The sequence below is a fragment of the Bemisia tabaci genome, chromosome 4 (genome assembly GCF_918797505.1).
Source record: "Bemisia tabaci chromosome 4, PGI_BMITA_v3".
Taxonomy (NCBI): Eukaryota; Metazoa; Arthropoda; class Insecta; order Hemiptera; family Aleyrodidae; genus Bemisia; species Bemisia tabaci.
Window position 1 is genome coordinate 51,746,250 of NC_092796.1, and position 22,689 is coordinate 51,768,938.

General features: G+C 36.1%; 2 protein-coding genes across 2 annotated transcripts; one reads left to right on the top strand and one right to left on the bottom strand.

Annotated features, from left to right (window-relative positions):
• Nucleotides 1-21: 21 nt before the first annotated feature.
• Nucleotides 22-13,666, top strand: GlyRS (glycine--tRNA ligase). The gene is made up of 12 exons (XM_019059188.2): nucleotides 22-349; nucleotides 3,389-3,602; nucleotides 4,555-4,853; nucleotides 5,578-5,723; nucleotides 6,235-6,384; nucleotides 6,830-6,992; nucleotides 7,855-8,019; nucleotides 8,576-8,829; nucleotides 9,457-9,652; nucleotides 10,399-10,492; nucleotides 11,852-12,039; nucleotides 12,910-13,666. Exons 1-12 carry the CDS (start codon nucleotides 41-43, stop codon nucleotides 13,021-13,023), a joined length of 2,292 nt encoding a protein of 763 aa, XP_018914733.2. The 5' UTR covers nucleotides 22-40; the 3' UTR covers nucleotides 13,024-13,666.
• LOC109042449 (uncharacterized) lies at nucleotides 13,305-22,592 on the bottom strand. The gene is made up of 4 exons (XM_019059189.2): nucleotides 21,823-22,592; nucleotides 20,086-20,304; nucleotides 19,222-19,667; nucleotides 13,305-18,445 (listed from the first exon to the last, which is right to left on the bottom strand). The coding sequence occupies exons 1-4, from the start codon at nucleotides 22,234-22,236 to the stop codon at nucleotides 18,049-18,051; spliced, it is 1,476 nt and encodes a 491-aa protein (XP_018914734.2). The 5' UTR covers nucleotides 22,237-22,592; the 3' UTR covers nucleotides 13,305-18,048.
• Between the last annotated feature and the right edge of the window lie 97 nt (nucleotides 22,593-22,689).

Genomic DNA, 22,689 nt, shown 5'->3' on the forward strand with positions numbered 1-22,689 from the left:
AGATTCTTGGCAACACTGTGTCTGGCCGGCTGCAAGATCCATGGCAAAAACCGAAAACGTGTCGGTAAAAAATCGTGAGGTTAAAAAAATCGTGCCATATTACTTCATGTCAACGGCACTAATTAAAACTTTTTGTTACGTGGTTAAAAGTCATTTTAAGCTTCAGAGGCTTGTTAATCTCCCTTCTGTGGAAGTGCTTTCCAAGCGTTTCACCCAGAGTGACCCACCACCCTCTTGGGGATCGAAGAAACAGCACCGAAAAATCAAGCTTAATTTTGGATTGAACATTATGGCAGATCCTGAAGTAGAGAAGACATTGGCACCACTCAGGGATGCAGTTAAAGAGCAGGTCAGTTTTTAAATCTGGTTATCATTTTCACTTGAGCGAGATGACTTCAGAAACGATCACCCTGAACCAGCCTTAAGGTGCGTTCGTGATAGACAACGAGCCCTCTTGGAAATCACCTGATGAAAGCGTTTCGAGTTAGACGGTCGTTCTTGAACTTCCATTGAGACAACATTTATTACTCGGTAGCTGTCATGGCAGTTCAATGCTCACCAAAATGGTGCAACATCTCTTGCGGCTGGTAAATGGAGCACTGAAAGTAGAGGTGGAAAACAACGTCTTATGGTAGTAGTTAGCCTCAGTTGGACAATGGGTAACTCTTTGGAAAATTCACCGAAATCATCACTGTGTGTCTCACAAATGCATCTCAAGTTTAGGTATTTGGCCGCAGGGTTGGACAGGTAGGGCATAATCTTGGTCGGCCGGTCTAAAATTAAGGTGATTTTGGGACAGTTTCCCCTGCTTACATGGTGAAAAACAATAAAAATCGGCGGATATGACCACTGATGGGCGGGTACACCAAGTCTTTTTTTTGGTGCCAGTCCATTCCTCCAATGGATGGGCTGAACATTTTAAAAATCTCTTGCACAGAAAGATCAGGAAATTTCCCTCTCTACGGCCGGCTCTTGATAAGAAAATAAATCAGATCTGAGCAACAGAGATTAAAAAAATACTTCTTAAAATATGGAGTAATGATAACTCCTTTAGTCCTTTGTATTATCACCACCAGATTTTCTAAGAGAGGCCAGAGGGGCGTGTAGACGCTTTAAGTGTTGGTTTCATCAGAGAGATTGTTTGTTACATCGAATCGAATCCAAGTAGTATTCATAAAATAAGCTCTCTTGATGCCACCAATAAATATAAATTGATACTTATCACTGTATGACATAGCATTAACAGCATCTATATAGCTCAGATACTTTCAGCAAAGCTCTCGTCCCTTTAACCTAATTTTCTTAAAATGTTGAGTCCTTGGCAAATATCGACGTTGTAAGTCGGCAATCACATAACTTGTTTGCGGTGTCTGAAAATCTCCGCCTCCATGTTAATTTTTTAAAGGAGAACAAATTGACATCATTCCTTGAAGTTTATGCAGAATTTTCTTCACACAGAGAAGAAAAATCACGGCAGTTTTAAAGAATTGCCGTTGAGTAGTTTTCCGTTTAAAAAATTAAGTATGACAGGAAGTCTGCGACGTCGCAAACCGAGTTATGTGATTGCGACTTACACCGTCGATATGTTTATGCACTTCTGCTTGAAATGGAAACAGCAAAGGACCCTACAACAAAACGGCCAAATCGGCCTAAACACGGAATCGTACGATTTTCTCAGGGATGACAGAGGGTCTTCCCAGACACTCAAAACTGGTCATATTTTTTGCCTAACCCCCAGGGAAAAGGGGGGAGAGGGGGTCAAAGTCAAAACCTTTAAATTAGCATAACTTCTCAACGGTTTGTCGTAGAAAGATGATCTTGGTGTCAAAATTTCCAGAAAAATGAGAGCTTTCAGAATATATGTATGAAATTAATTAAATTTTAAAATTTGACCCACTTTTGGGGCATTTTACAAGGTCCCCCTTTCGTAAATTTTCGTTTTTTGAGATTTTCGGTTGTTCGGTTCGCACGGATCAAAACAAAAACAATTTCAAATGAAAGTAGAGCGTTTAAGCTTTAAAACAAGCCCAAGATGATCTTGGGGAAACGATTAGAAGCGGAGTTATGAGTCTTCAAAGTTGACGCGGCGCGCGGGAACCTTGTATGTTCCGAGTCTCAAGGTCACCTGCGCGCCCCGGATTGCCTGCAGGTTGCAAGTTTTGGTGTTTTTATGCTTCTGTAGGTCATTTTTAATGTAAATCATTCAATGAAGATAGAATAATCGACATTTTTTAATTTTACGGGAGGAGCGGGAGGGGGCTTAGAGTATCAACCATTATGTCCATCATACCTCATTAAACATTTGCTGACGATGACGATTCTGCTCTTATAATTTAGAAGGAACCATGGACCCTCAGTTCAAATATACATAGGCTCCATACAGAACTGAACCATTTAGAAATTATAACCCATTGATGCCAAATTTTGGGGTACCCCTAATTTTAAAATTTTTTAATTGAGCTATAAGCTACAGCGCTTGACGGAACTCACTTGGTAAAGCCAAATAGTTTCTCGTAGAAGCAGACGAGCTTTGAGCTTCAAAACAAGTCTCAGTTATTCTTGAGGGGGCTATTTGAAACGCAGTTAAAATTTTTTGACGTTAATGTGGTGTACCTCGCCGAAGGCCCATTGTGTAAATTTAAAAAATTCTGATTAAACTATCTTCATTGAATGATTTACATTAAAAATGACCTACAGAAGCATAAAAACACCAAAACTTGCAACCTGCAGGCAATCCGGGGCGCGCAGGTGACCTTGAGACTCGGAACATACAAGGTTCCCGCGCGCCGCGTCAACTTTGAAGACTCATAACTCCGCTTCTAATCGTTTCCCCAAGATCATCTTGGGCTTGTTTTAAAGCTTAAACGCTCTACTTTTATTTGAAATTGTTTTTGTTTTGATCCGTGCGAACCGAACAACCGAAAATCTCAAAAAACGAAAATTTACGAAAGGGGACCTTGTAAAATGCCCCAAAAGTGGGTCAAATTTTAAAATTTAATTAATTTCATACATATATTCTGAAAGCTCTCATTTTTCTGGAAATTTTGACACCAAGATCATCTTTCTACGACAAACCGTTGAGAAGTTATGCTAATTTAAAGGTTTTGACTTTGACCCCCTCTCCCCCCTTTTCCCTGGGGGTTAGGCAAAAAATATGACCAGTTTTGAGTGTCTGGGAAGACCCTCTGTTATCCCTGAGAAAATCGCACGATTCCGTGTTTAGGCCGATTTGGCCGTTTGTTGTAGGGTCCTTTCTTTATCTCAAGTTTTATATTATTTATGTCCAAGCAACATCAAAGATGAAATTTTCAGAACATTGAATGAATAGTGCTACACTTGATGCTCATGGAATTCATCACAATTTTCTAATAATTATGCTCACTTTCAGGGTGACCTAGTGCGGTCCTTGAAGGCAAGTGGCGCTCCTGAGCTGGACGTTAAAAAGGCTGTGGCTGAGCTGAAGTCACGAAAAAAGACATTAGAAGATAAAGAGCTTGCATTGATGCCTGCTGATGCATTTTTCGATCGTGCCAAAATGGAAGACCTCTGCAAACGTCGCTTCTTCTATGATCAGTCTTTCTCCATTTATGGGGGCATTACAGGTTACCTCATCATTTTCTCTTGTTTTAATTGTTGTCAAACTGCAAATATCTACCTCACATGTTACTCCAAAACCAAAATTTAAAAAATATCATCTCCTTTTGTAAGATCTGTCTTTGCAAAAGTTTGCCTTACATGAAATAATTTTTGCACTTCATTGATTCCAGACTTCAAATTTGAATTTTTTATCATGATGATTGACATTCATTTATCATTGATGATACTTATGATTATAATCTTCCAAGAATCAAACAATTTTATTAATTTATCTATCTGTAAGGTCTATGAGAAAAAATAACCTCAGTAAATGACAGTGAAAAATTTCTTCTCAGCAATCAAATTAGACAAAAAAATCGGTACGTATGTGAGTTTTAAAGTCAAATCGCCATTTTATCTTTAGGCCTTGTCTGCACAAGTGCAGGTTAGGCAAATTAGTTTTGTGAACTAGGAAGCTCATGAAACAAGTTATTTCTTAGTTATAATAAGTTCTTAAAACATGTTTGCCGGAAGTGCCGCGAACCACACTTGTCTGGACAAGGCCTTAAAAATAAGGTAAGAGCTATTCAGTTTACTTTTGAGCTTGTAGAAGGTGTGCAGTTGGATTAAAGTTTTAATTTTTTGAGCCTTGAACATGTTACAGATTCTAAGTTGCTCGAAGTATCTCAGAGCTAAATTTTTATATTCCTTCATACATGCTTTAACCATATTTGGTTTATATCTAATATTTTAATGTTCACGAAAAATATCCCTTTACACATCACTGATGACTCACTTTTGAATTCTTCAGCACCTACGGACCGTCTTAGGTACCACAGTGATTACTAGTCAAGCAATTGAATCGGAGAAATATCTGCCAAAAAGATTTTAAAATCTTTTAGCTAATGCTACTGCTCCAAGAGTCATGACCATTATTTTTGTATGCCCATGCCCTCTAAAATAACTGTGAATTTGCAGGCCAGTTCGACTATGGACCAATGGGCTGCGCTCTTAAAACGAATATGCTGTCACTGTGGCGAAACTTTTTTGTCCTGGAAGAGCAGATGTTGGAAGTCGATTGTTCTATCCTTACGCCAGAACCAGTGCTCAAGGCCTCTGGGCATGTGGATCGGTTTGCTGATCTAATGGCCAAGGATGTCAAAACTGGCGAATGTTTCCGTCTGGATCATCTCATCAAAAGTGCTCTTGAAAAGATTGCTGCTGATAAAAAGACAGCCCAAAATGTCCGAGATGAGATAGCCGATATAGTCGTCAAAGTATGTTCCACTAATATGTATTTCTCAATCAATGAGTTGTTTCCTCTCATAAATTTTTGTCTTTTTTTAAAATTTGAATCTAGGACCATTTTTTTGTTAGTCTGACACTTTGTATACACACAGCTTCTATATACTCTAAACATACTCCGAGTTTTTTCGCAAATTTTGCTGAGTTAATGAAACTCTTTTTAACTTTTGCCAAAAAAAAAAAAATTGCCATTAAGTTCAGAAATATGTGTCAGTTGCCTTTTCTCCAAGGACTTTAATTGAATAAATAATCTGAAATCCAAAATTAATGTGCTGTGGGTGCTTGCTGATAACCAGCACTTAGATTTTTTGCTCACCAGGGAAATAACCTGCACAATATGTCCTAAAAATATCTCTTGTGTTTAACTCGCAATGGGATTTTTAGCCATTGAAATTAGGAGGATTGATGCAAGTTATCCACAATGGTACACTGATCTAATTCATTGCAGGCAGCTTTATCTCACCAATCTCGATTGTTTCAATTCTTTAAATTGGTCGTTTTCTGCTTTATAGCTGTTTCAATGAATTACTTAATGTACAAAAAGAGATTTTGAATCAGGAATCAAATAATTAACCCTGCCAATTTCCAACCGAAGCAAAATGTTCTTTTGATGATTTTAAAAATAACCAATAACTTTGTTTTGAAGTGTCTGTATTTGCTCTTAAATTTGACTCCCTCTTTAACTTTTTGCTATAGTTAGATGGAATGACAAAAGATGAAATGAATGACATCCTAATAAAATACAAGATCAAATCGCCATTGACAGGGAACGATCTCACTGAACCGATTGAATTTAATCTAATGTTCAGCACGCAAATCGGACCTGCAGGTTCTGTAAAAGGGTAAGCTATTATAATGATGATTAAGATTTTTTACTTTCTCGCCACCCTAGGGTAGAGGAAGTATTGTCATCCTGCAAGGGGGGGGGGGGGGGGGTTGAAATTTCATCATTTCTGGACGTTTTATTTTTTTTTTTTTTCAAGTGGTTTTTCCCCAAAATTTGACCAGCTGACAGTTCACACAAAGATGTTGTCCTTTTTTTGTCAAAGCTTAAAGTGGTTTCACAGATATTATTAAAAATATGACTTGTTTGCAGTGTCCAGTAAGGCAAACAGAAATTACTCGCATTTAAAAAAAAAAAAAAAAAGCGGTTTAAAAGTATGAAAATTGGGTTTTTTATCCAATTTTTGACCAGACAAGACGCTCATATCATCTCATACACCTTTCTCTTGTTGATAACTGTTAAAATTCTCTCTTGTCTGCAGTAAAAAGTTGCATATTTCTGATAATCAGTCAAAGATAACACCGACTTAAATTTTAAGTTTTAACTGATCTGTTTTCTTTTTGTCATAGTTACTTGCGTCCAGAAACAGCTCAAGGCATGTTTGTCAATTTCAAGCGGTTATTAGACTTCAACCAAGGACGGCTCCCATTTGCAGCGGCACAGATTGGAAATGCCTTCAGAAATGAGATTTCACCCAGATCTGGCCTAATCAGAGTTAGGTAGGCTGTTGCTCCACCAAAATTTTATTTTTTCAATCTAAGCCGGGTTTTATACAAAAAATCAATCTGCAGCCTGCATCCTGATCTGTTTAGATTTCTAGAATTGTACAATGCATCCTAATATCAAATCAGTATTTGGTCTGCAATATTTTTATAGTTGTATGTTTTGGTACATTCCCTGTGAAAATTATTTCAGTATATGTTAGTCTAATGATGTTTTCTCTCTCTACATTTTTGTTCAATTCTACATCGAACAAAGCTTAGGGAACAAGTACGGTGTCTGTCCTAATCCTCGCAAGATAATGCAGTTTAACAAAAAACCTGATAGGAGAGGAAACTATCTGGATTTTAACCAATAACAATCACCATGCTAAAGTGAAGAATCAAACCATGAAGCATTAAGTACCTAATCAGTTTTAAAGTATTGGTCGATCATTCCTTGCAGGGAATTTACTCTAGCGGAAATTGAGCACTTCTGTGATCCCAAAGAGAAGAATCACCCCAAGTTTGATCTTATCGAGAATACAGAGATGATGCTTTACTCAGCATGCAATCAGATGGATGGTAAACCAGCGCAGAAAATGACAATCGGCGAAGCTGTCAGATCGGTACGTTCCTTTAATTTTCCCAGTGGTACTTAGTATTTCAACTGTAGTTGAGTGCAAATATTACTTTTCTGCATTGCAATTTTATGATTTCATCAAAAGAAAATTAGTATGGTGTTCACCATGAGGTGCCTAGTTTCATTGTATACTTATTTTTCATCCTCAAGTACTTATTCACCTAGTTTTACTTTCAATAATTTTTCTGGAATCGATTCCCATAATACTAACTCATAGACTCTCTTTTTTGTTCGTTTTTGTTCTTAGAAAATTAAAGCCTGTTTGAACTGCTCCCGAACAGGATTTAATTTATAAAATCTAATGTTTATTCCTCTTAATAACTTATATGCAGAAAATGTAATCAATGAAAGTAGAATTGCATATTCCCACCTCATTCTTTTAAATTCAGAACAATTATTGAATGATTTTGTTGATTTATGGTTTAACTAAAGTTGAAAATTTAATAAGTGCACTGATTGAAGAAATCATCTTAACAAACCAGTTTGAGCCTTGGCTATGGTGAACTCTTGTACGATTGAACATTTGCTCTGGAATGTAGATATTATTGGTTTTCCTGAAGCTGTGCAAATGAAAAATGTAAATGAGAATAACTCCATCTGGTGTAGGTTCCCCATTTATGTAATATTCTGTCACATTATAATGTCAATGAGCTTTATCTTATTGTAGGATTTTTTTAATATTTTCTTGCCTAATTTCAAATCAAGAATTAATCCTCTGGGGTCATATTCAGTCACTCCTCTATTATTTGTCCCTCTTTTCACTGTGCAGATAATCTTACCAACATTTAACAGCATTGTTATAACTAACAACTTGTGTTCCTCATGTACCTCTGGTTCTTTTTTTATAGAATCTGGTTGCCAACGAGTCCTTAGGTTACTTTATGGCACGTATTCAGCTATACCTTCTCCAAGTTGGCATAGATAAGAAGCGCTTACGATTCAGACAGCATATGTCAAATGAAATGGCCCATTATGCTTGTGACTGCTGGGATGCTGAATGTCTCACATCTTATGTAAGCTTCTTTTTCACTCTTTAGCTGTAATTTTGTGAGGAACCCTGAAAAGATAACTCAATGAATCAAGGAAAAGATTGGCAAAATCACGGAATAGAATGAAGGGTAGTCGCCTTCAGTTAAATCAGCAAGACTGTTTCACATTTGATATCATTTAACTTTTTCACTTCATGACGAGTACTTCGTCTGAACTGTCTGAAAAGCTCAAGTCTCTTTTCAACACCAACAGATCTGTGAAAGATAGTAGATGTGAAAAAGATACATCTTTCTCTTCTGACCACTTCAGTAAAGGTTTAGTTGATTCTTGTAGTCGATTAGATCCTCATTTTTTAAATTATTGTCCTAATCTCAGTTTTAATATTAAAGCACATGGTATCAAACGGATTGTAAAGAAGAGTTTGTTGCAGTCCTTCATATCTCTAAATTTTGTTTACTAAACGTTAGCTTTATGACATTATTTTATGCATGAACAACACTATAAGAATACTTTTTCTTTCTAATCATGTATAGAGTTTTTTAATCGTAGCTAGAAAAATAATCTTATAAAATATTGCAGGGTTGGGTGGAGTGTGTCGGATGTGCTGACCGATCAGCATATGATCTGACGCAGCACACTCGCGCAACAAATGTGAAGCTAGCAGCCGAGAAAAAGTTGCCAGAACCAAAGACAATCACTGTGACAGAAGCACAGGCAAACAAGGCAGTTATAGGGAAGCAGTTCAAAAAAGATGCTAAACTCATTACAGATGCTCTGGCTTCACTTGGTGAAACAGAAGCACAAGAATTGAAGGCTGAATTGGAGAAAGTTGGGTAAGTTAAGAGTCAGTATATTAAGAAAAAGTCCGAAATTTAGTCGAAAGAAGTCAATTTCAAAACTGAAGGTTGGAAGCTGGTTACAGACTATTTTTATGTATTTGAGTAGACGTACTAGTTAATTTGAGCAAATTTATCAGCCTGGGCTGAATTGATCAAATCATCTGTCAATCCACAAGTTGAATTTCTGTCGATTTACTCAAATCGAATGGACTGAATCTATGGGAAATATCAGGGAATTTGGTGAGTAACCTGTTAGCAAGAGGCAAGCCATTTGCTGGTGCCATTCAAGGGAGTGCAAAAAACTGCAGCATGCCCTTTACCGTAATTAGTATTTCTTAAAGTGGAAATTTCATCCATAGGTTAGTAGAAGTCAGCATAGTCTTGAAAAAGATCTAAGCGGAGGTTTTGATTGAAGGTCATGGGGAAGTCAAGGAATTCGGAAATTTCGGAGTCATGGAAAAGAAAAAGTAGTCAAAAAAAATTCTGGGAAACCGAAAATGAAAATATTTTAGTCTCCTTGAGCTATACTGATTAATTTTTTTCCAAAATTTTATAAGTAGAAGACGCTATTGATTAAAAAGATGCAAGTCATTGATTTGTTTATTTTTCATTATTCTTTAGTGAATGCACGGTACGAGCTGATGGCCGGGAGTTCAAGCTCACTCCGGAGATGGTATCAATTAATACACTTTCCAAAACGGTCCACGTTGAAGAAGTAGTTCCTAACGTCATTGAGCCCGCTTTCGGGATTGGACGCATCATGTATGCACTGCTGGAGCATAGTTTTCGCATTCGCGAAGATGATGAACAAAGAACGGTCAGTATTCATTGCAGTTATAGTATTTGTCTGTTGTAAAAAAATCTACCATTCTAGACTGCCTACTTTTGTTCGAAAATTAGGTCACGCATCAATATGAACAAACCTGAATATTGTCTCTTAAATGTCAAGGAAATCGAATTCGGAATTGAAATTGGTTAGAATCTTTTCAACTTAACTTTTTTACCCTCCTCCGTTTTGTTCTTTCTTTGTAGTAGATTTGCTTCCAGCTGTCTTTCGTATGGCAGTTGCTGATGTTTATTTTCCTCAATACGACATCAGTGGTGATTGCTGACAAGGAGCAATGGGAATCAACCTCCAGTTAGCACACGTCCCTGTAGATGAAATCTTGCATAATATTGTTTTAGATTTTTTAATTGTGAGTTTAGAGGTTCACATTTTTGTCTTGTACTCACGAAATTTCATCTGATCAAATAATGAACTGATAATCAAAATGCCTAGGGTTGATCCAGTATTCAGCTTACTAATCCTGAAAATCAGTCATTTTTTAATGTATTCACAAACTGCAATTTGGATTAGACCCTCTGACTGAGACTCTCTGTTGGTAAGAAATTGTATCAAAAATCAGATTCCAGAATAATCTTTTTACAGGTCTGAATGAGGTGATTTCCCCCAGTTGTGATGAAATTTTCTCTATGCACAGTCCCTTAATTGTTACTGTTCATTAGGTATTATCCTTGTAGAGCTATGTTTTCTAACTTTGCTCTAATATTTTCCTATTTCAGTATTTCTCCCTTCCACCACTGGTTGCTCCACTGAAGTGCTGTGTGTTACCACTTAGCAACAATACTGATTTCAAACCTCTTATTAGACAATTATGTGAGTAGAAAGTTTTTTTGTCTTTTTGTGAAGTTTGTTTCATGTGTCTCAGCAAGACCAATCATTCATTTTAAAATACGAGCATAGCAAGCTATTTCTGCTGGGACAACTCGTATCTCATTTGGATATCTATTTCTTTTTGTAAATACTGTATCAGTATTTTATTAAAGTAACCTTTGACAAATTTTGACATCACACTTATTCTGAGGTGGTTTTCTTATTTCACATAACGAAACCATCTAATTAGATGAAAACAGTGGATAAGAACCAGTGGCGTGGCGTGGCGTGCTTTGCGATATATCGATTGTTATGCCATTTAAACGTATGGAAAAGGATCGATGAGCAGGGTGTTCGCAGCAAACATCTTAATAATTCTTTATCATAGGTTTAAATGGCATAACAGTCGATACATCGCAATCCACGCACCGCCACTGATAAGAACCTTAATTGAACTTAAATTTTTCTTAAGGGTCCAAGTGCCAAAATCTAAGATTCGAGAAAAACAAGAAACAGTGTGTCATTCAGATGCATTCAATCTTTTGAGCCCAATTTTAATAGGTATTCTGCAGACATATACATTTTTTGGCTCAAAAAATTAAATGCATGCCAAATTGTACAGTTTTTCCCGTTTTACTTGAAACTTGAATTCTGGCACTTTGGTTCTTATGAAGAATATTGGTTCAATTTTTTGTTTAAATTTTGTTGGCACCTGTAAGAATATGTAAGTTTTATCATCTAATCTGCTGCTCTGTTTGGTTTCAATTTGACGTATCAATGAGGCTGTCGCGCAAATTTGTTCTATTCAGTTTATGAAAAGACTTACAAAATGAGGATTGACCTGCATTTTTTTTTAAATTGAATTTAGTTGCAGAGAAGAAATAAAAGTCAAAGTTGGCAATAATTTATCCCATTTCCAATGGAAAAATACTGTGTCAACGGATTTTTCGTCGTCGTATGCTACATTAATTAAAGTGTACTTTTTCAACATAGTTGCATTGAAAAGGTGTACCTCTGGGACCACTTCATAATCACAAAACTATCTAATTTTATAATTATTGACAGAAACGTACCCTTTTTGTACTTAGATTTTGCGTTTTCTACTGAAAACATTCAACTTTTCCCACTCTTGCAGCAGAATGGTATTTTCCTACAAGAATCACACTTAAGAATCAATTTATCCCTTGTTGAAAATGTCCTTACTCTCCTACGGATATAGAATAAGTATTGGAATATGACCCTTCGGGAATATTCCAAGGCAAAGAAATAGCATATATTTTTTTTCATATAACCCTTTATAATTGCTTTCAATATCATTCGCCAAAGAACAAAGTTCAATATTATTATATTTATGTTTTTTAGCAACTGAGCTGTCAAAGCAGAATGTGTCGCATAAAATAGATGATTCGAGCGGTTCAATCGGACGCCGCTATGCCCGAACAGATGAAGTGGCGATACCGTTCAGCGTCACCATAGACTTTGACTCACTCAATACCCCGCATACAGCCACATTAAGGCATCGTGACACCACACTCCAACTTAGGCTCCCGGTAAGCTATGACTTGTTTTCGTTGACTTTGGTGAATTCAGGATGCAATTCAGTGTTATTAAGTAATTAAAATTAAGTGTACCTTTTCTAAGTATGAACTTAAGAAAAATTCACAATTCAGTAACTTTATTTTCATGCCTGAGTGATTGAGAACGAGGCAGAATGTGATCTATTTTCTAATCAGGTCAGTCTCGAAAATCTGGTCATCATAATCTCAGTAATGATGTCAAATATGTTTTCTAGTTTGTTTTGTTTAGACCTCCTTCTTTCTACACCGATGCATCTTACTCTTAGGGTAAATATGAATAAGCATCCAGGGTACATTATGCCAGGACTTATTGGATTGCATTTTGCAAAAAGGAACCAGGAGCATTGCAATGTTGCTACAATTGTGCAACTTCCTTTTTCTTGGAAGAAAAACCTGATTATACATTAACAGTTACTATTTTACTCGCTAAAAACTGAAATTTAAGATAATAATTACCATGTAAATATCTTATTTTTTCATGGTCTCAGTAACTTTATTGCAAAAGATGAGAATGCACAATCTTAGCATCATTGCAATTCCTCTGGTTCCTTTTTGCAAAATGCAATCCTATTCATATTCTTCTGTAAATTTCTGAAAATTCGTGTAGAGAAAGTAATTCTTTACCGGTCAGATTTTGACAGATTTTTTCCTAGCTTGGATCTGAATTCAATGCATACACTTTAGTAATGAATAAATGCATACTATTCAAGCCTTGTTCATGTTCTTTAATAATCAACGAATTCTTTGCAGAAAAATGTTGTAACAGTCTCATTATGCTTATCTTATGTTTGTCCAAAGAAAGGTAATGTAATCAGGTTGCATTTTCTTCTTCTTTTTTTCCAGGTGTCAGATATCCCGCTTGCTATCTGTGATCTTGCGTCCCAAAGGCGGTCCTGGGAAGACCTTGAAAAAGTGTACCCGAAGTTTGAGCAGCAAGAGGCCAGCAAAGCTTCTTAACTTCTCTATCTCTGAATGTATGAGGAAGTTATTTTTGTGAATTTTCGGTTTTTGTTAGTTCAAATGTGTTTGATCCAACTTTCAATCGTTGCTGATGAGGTTGAGCATATTTTTTTAATTTTTATTTTGTTAAAAACAAAGGAATGCCTGCCAGTAAAATCATGTGTTCTAGCTGATAAGAATCTGTCCAGTGAGGTTCAGTTTACTGTGATGAATAAACTATAGCCCAACCTTTTCTAAGTACATGTAACATAGCATCAGTAAATGAGCCTGTTGCTGCGTTCTTTGCATAGAATGTTTTTAAAAACGACTGTGATATGAAAAAAACAGGTTTTAAAAATGAATCGTTAAGTTATTAAGTTCAAGTTTCAATCTTGGTTGATCCGGTGATATTTATTTACTTCATTTTTGTGCAGCGAGGTTCACCAAAGAGAAGGCATTTCTTGTCGATAAAAAATTCTTACCACATTTTTGAGCATAACAATCTACGGCCGTACTTACACCTTACATTTGTATCACTTCTGCATTTTATCGGGTACTTTTCAAACTGATCTGCAGCATCAAGAGCGTTTAACTATGCTTCATGAGATTTTTTATATTAATTTTGTATCAACAGCATTGTAAATATAGAAGTATTAAAGTATTTTTTTGCTTTGTGATGATTGTATTGACCAAGAACAATCAATTTTGTTCCTTTCTTTTGTGTTGGATAGACTCACAAAAAATAATATGTTTCAAGGCAGTGAAGAAAAAATTCTTTAGATATGATTGTATCTTCAGAAAATGGGTGTGTTTCATTGCATATTTTGACGATTTCGATGGTTCTTTTAAATCACAAAATGAAAAGTGGAATTTCAATACCCGGCAAGCACCAACGGTGGTTTCTGTTAGAGTGGTCTGTGTGTTTTCATTCTAAGGACTTTTTTGCAGCGTAGTTTTCTTCAAAGTCTGGTCATATTCTCATTGTAAGCATTGCTGTCCTGAGGTTACTAGGTTTTTTGATAAAGGAGGAACAGATGCACAATCTTTGCAGTACCTGATAGTGCTTACCAGGTGTTGAATTTCCACTTTTCCAATGCTCTCAACCACTGGTACCACTGGTAAAAAAAAGAAGGAATAGACACATTGCATAGAGGTACTAAAATGTATTTTACTTCATCTTTACAAGGGTAAACAGAACAAAGATGAATGAATTTTACAAAAAAAAAAGTTGAGTGGGTAGAATGGAACATGAAACAAGCATCTGAACAGAGAGTATGGAAGGTAGGTGCCTCCCATACTTTCAGCATCTGAAGTAGTTTGTGTATTGAAAATATATTTGCAAGAGGACTCTTACGAACACATACAAGGAACTTAAGAATCTGAAAATGTACCGAACAAAAGTTAACTAGGGTGAGAAAGAAAAAAAAATTGAACAAGACCTAGTAGCATAAGTTGGATGGCGCAAGTGTATTTTGAAGATTTTCAACTCCCAATGGTCGCTTACTGAATAATCGTGTTATGTTTGCAATTCTGAAATTCATAACATTGGTTTAAATTAATTTTTATTTATTTCTCAATGATACCCACAGGAACAAAAACATCTTTAGAGTATATGAAAAAAATTCCAGCTGAATAAAATTGATATATCTTGTCTTTTTACTTAAAATAATCATTATCATAATGGTGATGTGACTTAGGTAAATACTGGATGAATAAAAAAAAGATTGATTTTCCCACGCAGAGAAATAGTCAAAATGGACTGATTTATTTAAAAATGCACTATCACATAAGCAACCAGAGGAGCGATCGGGTCTTATCTAAGTCCTGTATTAAACATATAAATCATGCTAAAAAATTAAAAATCTCATGAAATATTTTTCAACTTTACAGAAGGTCAACGTTTCTGAACTTCAAATGGTTATAATCTTTTTTTCTTTTTTGGGGGGAATTAAACATCACTGAGGACTGAGAGTGTTAGATCTAAAAGCAACTTTTTATCTTCTATTCGGATAGAGATAGGTAGGTACCCATCTTTACGAAGTTTAGACCTGTTGATTGTTATCATATAAAAACATTCATGTTAATGTACAAAAAAACTAGACATAGAAAACTTACAACCTAAAAGAACAAATACGTTCTAGAATCATGTCAGCCTAGGAAAAGTTATTGTATATAGTAATTTTTAATTTTTTGACAGTCTATTCTGTGAATTTTTACTTAAATTTGATCTATTACACTAGATGCATGAAGTTATTTACAAATGATTAACATGTAAGGAAAGACCGGCAACAAAATTTAAAAATGGTTCAACAAAGACTAAGAGCTAACTTAAACAGGTAGAGAACATAAAAAATTATGCAAAATTTGCAAATAATAAAATCAGACTAAAATTAAATCACAATAAAAAAAACTCCCAGTTAAAAAACAGGGAATTTAGAAGGAGCAGTATTCAAAAACTCCAAAAGATGAGAAATCATTAACCTAAAGAGAAATGATAATCCACTTAAAAGAAATATATTAAAGGACTTATTCAATCGTTTTGCGAGCAATGCGTTGGTTTGATCGTTCATTGAAGAACCATATTTGAGGAGAATTTGCCATTTCATTCAGAACCAATAAGAACAAAATTAAAGTATTAGAAGACTATGATGATAAACAAGGACAAACTAATTGCTTTGCATCGTCCAGAATCCAGTCTTGTATAAGTTTCTTACATATTTACATAGGTAAATAATTTTTCAAAGAAATGGCTGTTATTGCTGAAACAACATCCGCAAAGTAGAAGACTGGGGGAAAAAAATTCTGTTCCTTAGGGTACAGTCAATTTTACGAAATGTGTTTTTTCACTTTCTGAAAACTTTCCTTCTTCTCCCTTTTCACGACTGCTTATAATAAAATCACAAGCCTCTGGTAATGAAAAAAACAAAAATATGACTCTTAGCTCAACCCTTCCTTTCGATTCATTGGTTTTCACTTCTAAATAACCTAGTAATCTTCATTTTCTCCAAAAAAATGCATTAATTTGTAATTTAGCGTAGTGCTAATTATTAGCTACATTTCATAAAAAATGCAGCTGAGCACCACAATGCCCAATGTCTCCTTTCAAAATACTATACTTAGTATGTGACCAGACGTTAAAAGTCAGAAAACTGTGAATGCTGTTCAATATGATATGAGATAGGAAAGGAGATGTAAAGTTTGAATGCAAAGCATATTTGGCCTTTGGTTAACATCGGACCTGCTTTAATGGTAAAAAATTGATACAATTTTGTTCTATCACAAAGAATATGTAGTGATGTCAGTCTTCTTTCAGTTTCATTGAAATAAAATTGACTTATTAAATTGAAATCATATAACTCGCAGTCAAAAGATCAGCGTCATCTAATTTAGATCCTTTAAAAATCCACAAAATTAAAAACGTGGGAGTCTCGATTGAATAAAAATACTGATTCTTTGAACCAGGAGCAAGCTCTTGCCACACGTACATTTTACTCGAAGAGTCACTGTGTTCCTCTTACTACTTTATCCTCAAACAAATCTTGAAAAAATCTCAGCGTCCTTACTCAATGTTTTTTAATGAGAGCTTGAAAAGGGCTGAATTATAGAATCTCAAATATAAAAATCTTGTGAGTTCTAAGTTTACATGTTAGATAAGAGCAAAATTTAGACACCGGACGCAAAGATGCGTTTTGGGTATGACAACTTTATAATCCAATTTTATTGACAGAAAGCCAAAATAACAATAAGCGGAAGAGCAGATGTGCTTGTTATCTGTCTAATCACAAAGTAGCCATTAACATACTAGACCACAGTTTTCAAAACGGTAAGTGAAATTTCGTCAAGCACGAAAAAGATGAAAATGTGAAATATAAGAATCATTATTAAAAAAAAATTTCCTAAGGTAAGTTCTAGAATATTAACGCTAGGGTTCTGCAATTTCCACATGATCTAAAAAAAAAATTAAAAAAAAAAAGAAAACAAAAAGTTACCAATCGCATTTTTAAAAAATTCTGGAACGATTTCCTAAAATATGACTTGAATTGTGAGGTAATTTCTACCTATGAACGAATCACTTTCAAAATAAAAAATAAAAATGAACATCTTCCTTACTGAGAAGAGAATAATACCGACAAATCATATTTTATAAATTTTTTTTCCTCGGAGCTTACTAGAGCAGCACATGATGCATACTCAAGCGGCAAAGTTAATCCATAAACAAAGAAATATTAATGAAAATTCACTCAGGCAAAAAATGATTTGGAGGCTGTTGAGTTCTGGAGGCTGTTGGAGCTGTTGAGTCCTCTATGTTCTTTTCCTGCTTCAGCACTACATCATGTCCAAGATGTTACAATCATTAGATGATGGAATTTTCACTATTTGATTTTTTTTACTGATCTATAAATTCGGGTATTGCACCCAGCTCCCTCAAGCACAAGTATGACATGCATCCTTATACTTTAAGACTAATTTCCAGTGCAGGTAAGAAAAAATCACAATATCAAACTTTCACTTTAATACTACTTTTGCTTTTAAAACTGAATTTTTTGCAGAAAGAGGTAGGTTTCTGCTGTACAGGATCACAAAATCTCTATCAAAAGCTTAAATTAGAAGCAAACCATTTTTAGAATTTGTTATTCAATTTGACTGATAGGGGAGCAATATTTTAAGTTTGCACTATTCAGCTTTAATTTGGTTTTTTAAAGGGGCATTTTTGGGATGGACAATTGAAATGTTAAAGATTAAATCGATCAGTTTTAAGTTGAGGATTAAAGGCAGACTGGTAATTTCATAGAATTTCTTTGAAATAACATTTTCATCTACTCCTTCACAGACTAACTTGAGATAATAGTAGACTTCATAGATTCAATGAGCCTTCAAATTTTTCCCCATGGATCACTGAGGATAATTTGGATACAGATTCAAATTAAAGACCTTGCCAGACACACATTAAAGTCTCAGCAAGATCTCTTATTATTTTCAGAAAAAAAAGAGAAATGGAAGTCATAAATACGCACGAATTTGGACGAATACCAAGCCATCACTTCATGCGCCAACAAACGATACTGTAGGAACCTGAAAACTGTTCTGGACACTAGTTGCGCACTGACTAACACTTTCTGCTTTCAGTTCTAGCTTAACCTGCGCTGCACATGACCCACTGCTCTCACCCTCTGTGCCCAACAGGTTTAGAGCACTGACAACCTGCGAAACGCTTTTCTGCAGCCCCCGCTCAGTTAGGCCATTAGCGCTCTTGCTGCGCGCTGTGGAGGTTGAGGGCAGGCCTACTGAGCCATTGACTGTGCCTTCTTTACCACCCTCGTCAAGCTTGGTATGAGAGACACTTTCCTCTGTCATTGTGGTTTCTGCGATTTCTTTGATAGTTTCAGCAGCAGAGAAACCAAGCATGTGTTTTACCCTTCGGGCACAGCTGGACATAGACCTGAAACAAAATAAGTCAGAGAGTTGAAAAGACAATTCAATCGGGCTACTTTAACGTTGTGAGATTGAGATTTCACCAGATAAAGGATCACTTGATACAGGATAGGAAAATAAGCACCTCAACATATGCATTAGAGTGAAATTTTATGTAAAATATGAAGGATACATTTCAAATTTCTAAGGTTGACTCAGAGGTGAGATAACAGCACTTTTTGAGTTTATTATTTCAAACTTCTTGCCCTTAAAAAACCAAAGTTTGCTTACATCAAGTTGAGCTTCAAAGTTATTTTAGTTAGTTTTATGCTTGAATAATTTTTTCTGTCAGCTAAATTTTTCTTTCCGGCTTTGCAAGTTCTGTGTATCTTAATAGAGATGAAATTTTCATGAAGTGGATAAATACATACAGAAAATTTTTACATATTGTATTATTTTTCTTGTGGGACATATTGCATTATTTTTCTATCTCCAATTCAACATGCATTAATTTTGAATATTTCTTGTGGGAGTTCGGATCAACTTATTCTAATGTACACTACAAAAACTAATATTACTAAGATGGGTTTGGTAATTTTGGATGTTTCCATTTCATTTAACGTGATATTTTGATGAGGAAACATGTATTTTGCTAGTTTCGAACCATGTATAATGGTTCATTATGCATCCTCTAAATTTTGGGAGGAGCATAATCGTACCATTGGCTTTACCCAGAAGCTACTCCTGAGATTAAAGAAGCTTTAAAGGAAGTAAACAAATTAATTAACTGGGAAATTAACTTACCTGCGGAAGAAACCCTCTGTCTCTTTTCCTTCCTTTTGAGCGTTCTTTTGTGCATCTTCATCATCACTGAACGCATCATACGTGGAATGATAGCTCATTACAGTTGATTTGGAAACAGTTGATAAGACAGAGCTCCTGACTGAGAGTGACCTCCTAGATTCAGACTTACCAGAGAACGACCTCTTGGATTCAGACTTAACGGAGACCGACCTTCCTGTATCCAAGGAAACCCGGTCAAGCTCAGATTCATTATCTGAAACTTCAGAGTTAGACGCTTCTGTGCCTGATGCTTCATCTTCTAACTCGTCAATTTTGATCTTTGCGCGTGCAATGGTATCTTCGGCTTCTGGTACAACAAAAGCATCCTGGCGTGCGAGGGGTGCGATGAACAGGATTGAGTGACGATTGTAGATCTCAATCATGGGGTAGGCACTTAGGTTGTGTTTCTGCAAAAAATTGATTAAATTATGAGATTGATTGAAGGTTTGAAGATTAGATCTAAAAAAACTGCAAATGAAATAATTCTCCTGGAGTTTAAATACTCTTAAACAAAGATAAACTTAGTACCTAGGTGCTAAAGAGGGAAAAAAAAGAGAAAAAGAAAAAATCAACAAATAACCACTGAACAGACCTCTAAAGAGGTTGAAACTAGAGGGAATTTTGTGAGAACGAAAGAGATGGTGAAAAATTCCAGGATTTGGCCATTTCTGCACAACTGCAGTGTATTTCTTAGGGTATTGTTTTATACGTAAGGATTTAGCTGAATTCAGTGATTTATTGCTCATTTCTTGCTGGGCGACTGTTTTACAGAGGGACACACATTTTTACTGGGCAGTATAAAGTATAAAAAGTGTCATCCCTCACCTCACAATAGCGATGTACACGGGGATATGTGCGATAACAGGCCAGCCATTGACTAAGAGGAAGCCACCACTTGATAGGATACTCTGAGAAGACAGCGTGTGAGACTGGTGGGGTAGAGAGGAGCTTAAACCCCGCTTTAACTAGATTTTTCTTCTGTGCTGCATCAGTCGCCATCTCCTCTGTTAAAATGATGCCGCCTGCACAACCTAAATCGACAACCTGAGAAAAATTATGTCATCTTCGTTAGTATTTTGATAGACTTGAGGACTAGAGGAAAAACTTGGATTTTCTGGGAACTTCATTTGCGAATCATGAAATAGTTTAGTCCAGCACTGACAGGAGATGAGTCCATTAAAAACAATATTAATAATAAAAAATTCAGGAAAGATCATCCACTTTAAAAATATGATATCATGGTTCAAAGGAGAGAGGAAGATGGAGAGGTAGCTAATTATTTGGATACATGGAACTTTTCTACGTTATGAAGAAAGATCTTGATACAGAGTTAAAGAGATCATTTTTTAATGGTATTCATGCCTTTTATGAATTTGCCTACTGAAAGAAAAATTCAAAAGAGTTTAAAACTTGAGATTTTATGACCTACATCAGGAGTGAATTATTGGATTTTTTAATACTGCTTTTCCTCCTTCTTGGGAAGGATCATAATATCAAGACAAAGTCTGCAAATAGTTCATTTCATAGTTGCTGGTAAATGGACTCAATACAAACCAAACTAAAATTGAATCAAGATATGTTAGAGTAGAACTTAATTTCTGTAGTTCGTTCTAGAAGTTTTTAAGAACTGCTGCTGTTCTTCCTAATAAATTAAAATGGTTTTTTTTTTTTTTTATGTCTGTGAAACATGGTTAATCAGGTATCAGAGCATTCCAAGCAGTTACGCTTGAGGTTAGGATTGAACATGACCCACCTCAAGGGCTTTTTTTTATCTATGGAACACGATGGTAGCGGTTCAGGCTACTTCAACCGGCCTAACCGCGGCCTCAGCCAACCTCCGCCCACCTTGGAAGAGTGTTCCAAGCGTTTTACTGGAACACATGGAACGCGCCAGTGGAGCGGGATAAAAAAGTGATGTGTTCCGTAGCGAACCTCTGTGGTTCGGATAAAAAAAAGCCCTCTAGAAGGGCAAACCAAGCGTTCCACAGGAAAGCGATGGTAGACTGGAATAGAAAAGTAATGCTGCTTATCACAATCTTTTGCAATTTGTGTGAAGAAAAGCCCTAAAGTTAGTAAAATTTTTATCATTTCAGCTTTCTTACACAACAAATACTTATTTTAATCTTGGACAAGGCCTCTAAGTTGAGAAACAGTTCTTTCCTCCTGACTGATGCCTCATGTAAAGGCATAAGGCTCTCCATGCAAGGGCACCATTTGGGGGTGGCAGGCCGGGCCCTATGTTTTGATGTCGGGCCGGGAATAATCGTTCGGTACTGCTACAGTGGAGCAAAAGGTTGGAGAATCGTCGGGAAGAGTTTTGGCTTGCTCCTATACTTGGAAAACAAAATAGTTTATCAACTATCCAAACAACCTAGTTGATCATTTAGTCCCAGTGCGTAACCATATGGCTATCTGCTGTACTTCACTGAAAGGTGTGTAAATTAAAGAAAAGAGAGAAATAACTTGTCGTTTCTTGCCTGGCCCTGCACAACCCTGAAATGGCACCCCTGTCTCCCTGTGGAAGTTGCATGAAGTAATATAATTAAAATTCACTATACTTACATCTGTGGTGGTGTAGAAGAAAAAAATCCTTCTCAATTCTGAAAACTGTCGTGCGATTTTCCGAACCTCCTTATTCAGACCATCTAATGATTCAGTAGGAGGTGAAAATTTGTAGGCAATGTTCAGTCTATCTACTGGTGCCTGGCCACTCTTGACTGAGATGTCTTGTTGTAACAAGTAGACAATAAGCACAACTAATGAGGCCATAGAGTAACATGAAACGGCTGCTATTTTCATCCATGGTTCAAGATCGCAGTCTAAGATGTAGACAATGACTGGCAGGCAGTACACAAGAACAGCAAACTTGGAAAACATGCTGAAGATGGGACTTACAGCCTGAATTTGTGAATAAAGCAACCACTCACGATAACGAGGTGCAACCTTTTCAAGAGAAGGCGTTGTTAACCTGTCCATGGACTAGGAGAGCGTTACAGGAACACCGAGAGACATCGTCATATTCTTTCTCGGCTAGTAATGAGATTAATGGAGGAGTGCTCTTAAGAGTTTAAAATTTGGCGAGTTTGGGAGGATTTCATCACTGGTTATCATTGAGAGATCATCTGGGAGGGACGTACTTCAACAAGGCATGAGCTTCAGCAGAACGACCTACAAAACGATCCAATTTCTACGATAATTTTGAAAATTTAACGAAAGTTCACACTGAGGAGCCGAAAACTGATAGTGCAGAGAAGAGCACTGCCAATAAGACTGAAAAATTCACGCTAACACCTACATGGTGGTTTAACTTTCGAAATCAGAGCATCACCATTTACGTCTCCACATTTTCGTGCGGCGAAATTTTACATTTGTTTGTTTACCATGAGTTTGCTTTGAATGCCGACAGAGAGCGCTGTCACATCGCTGACT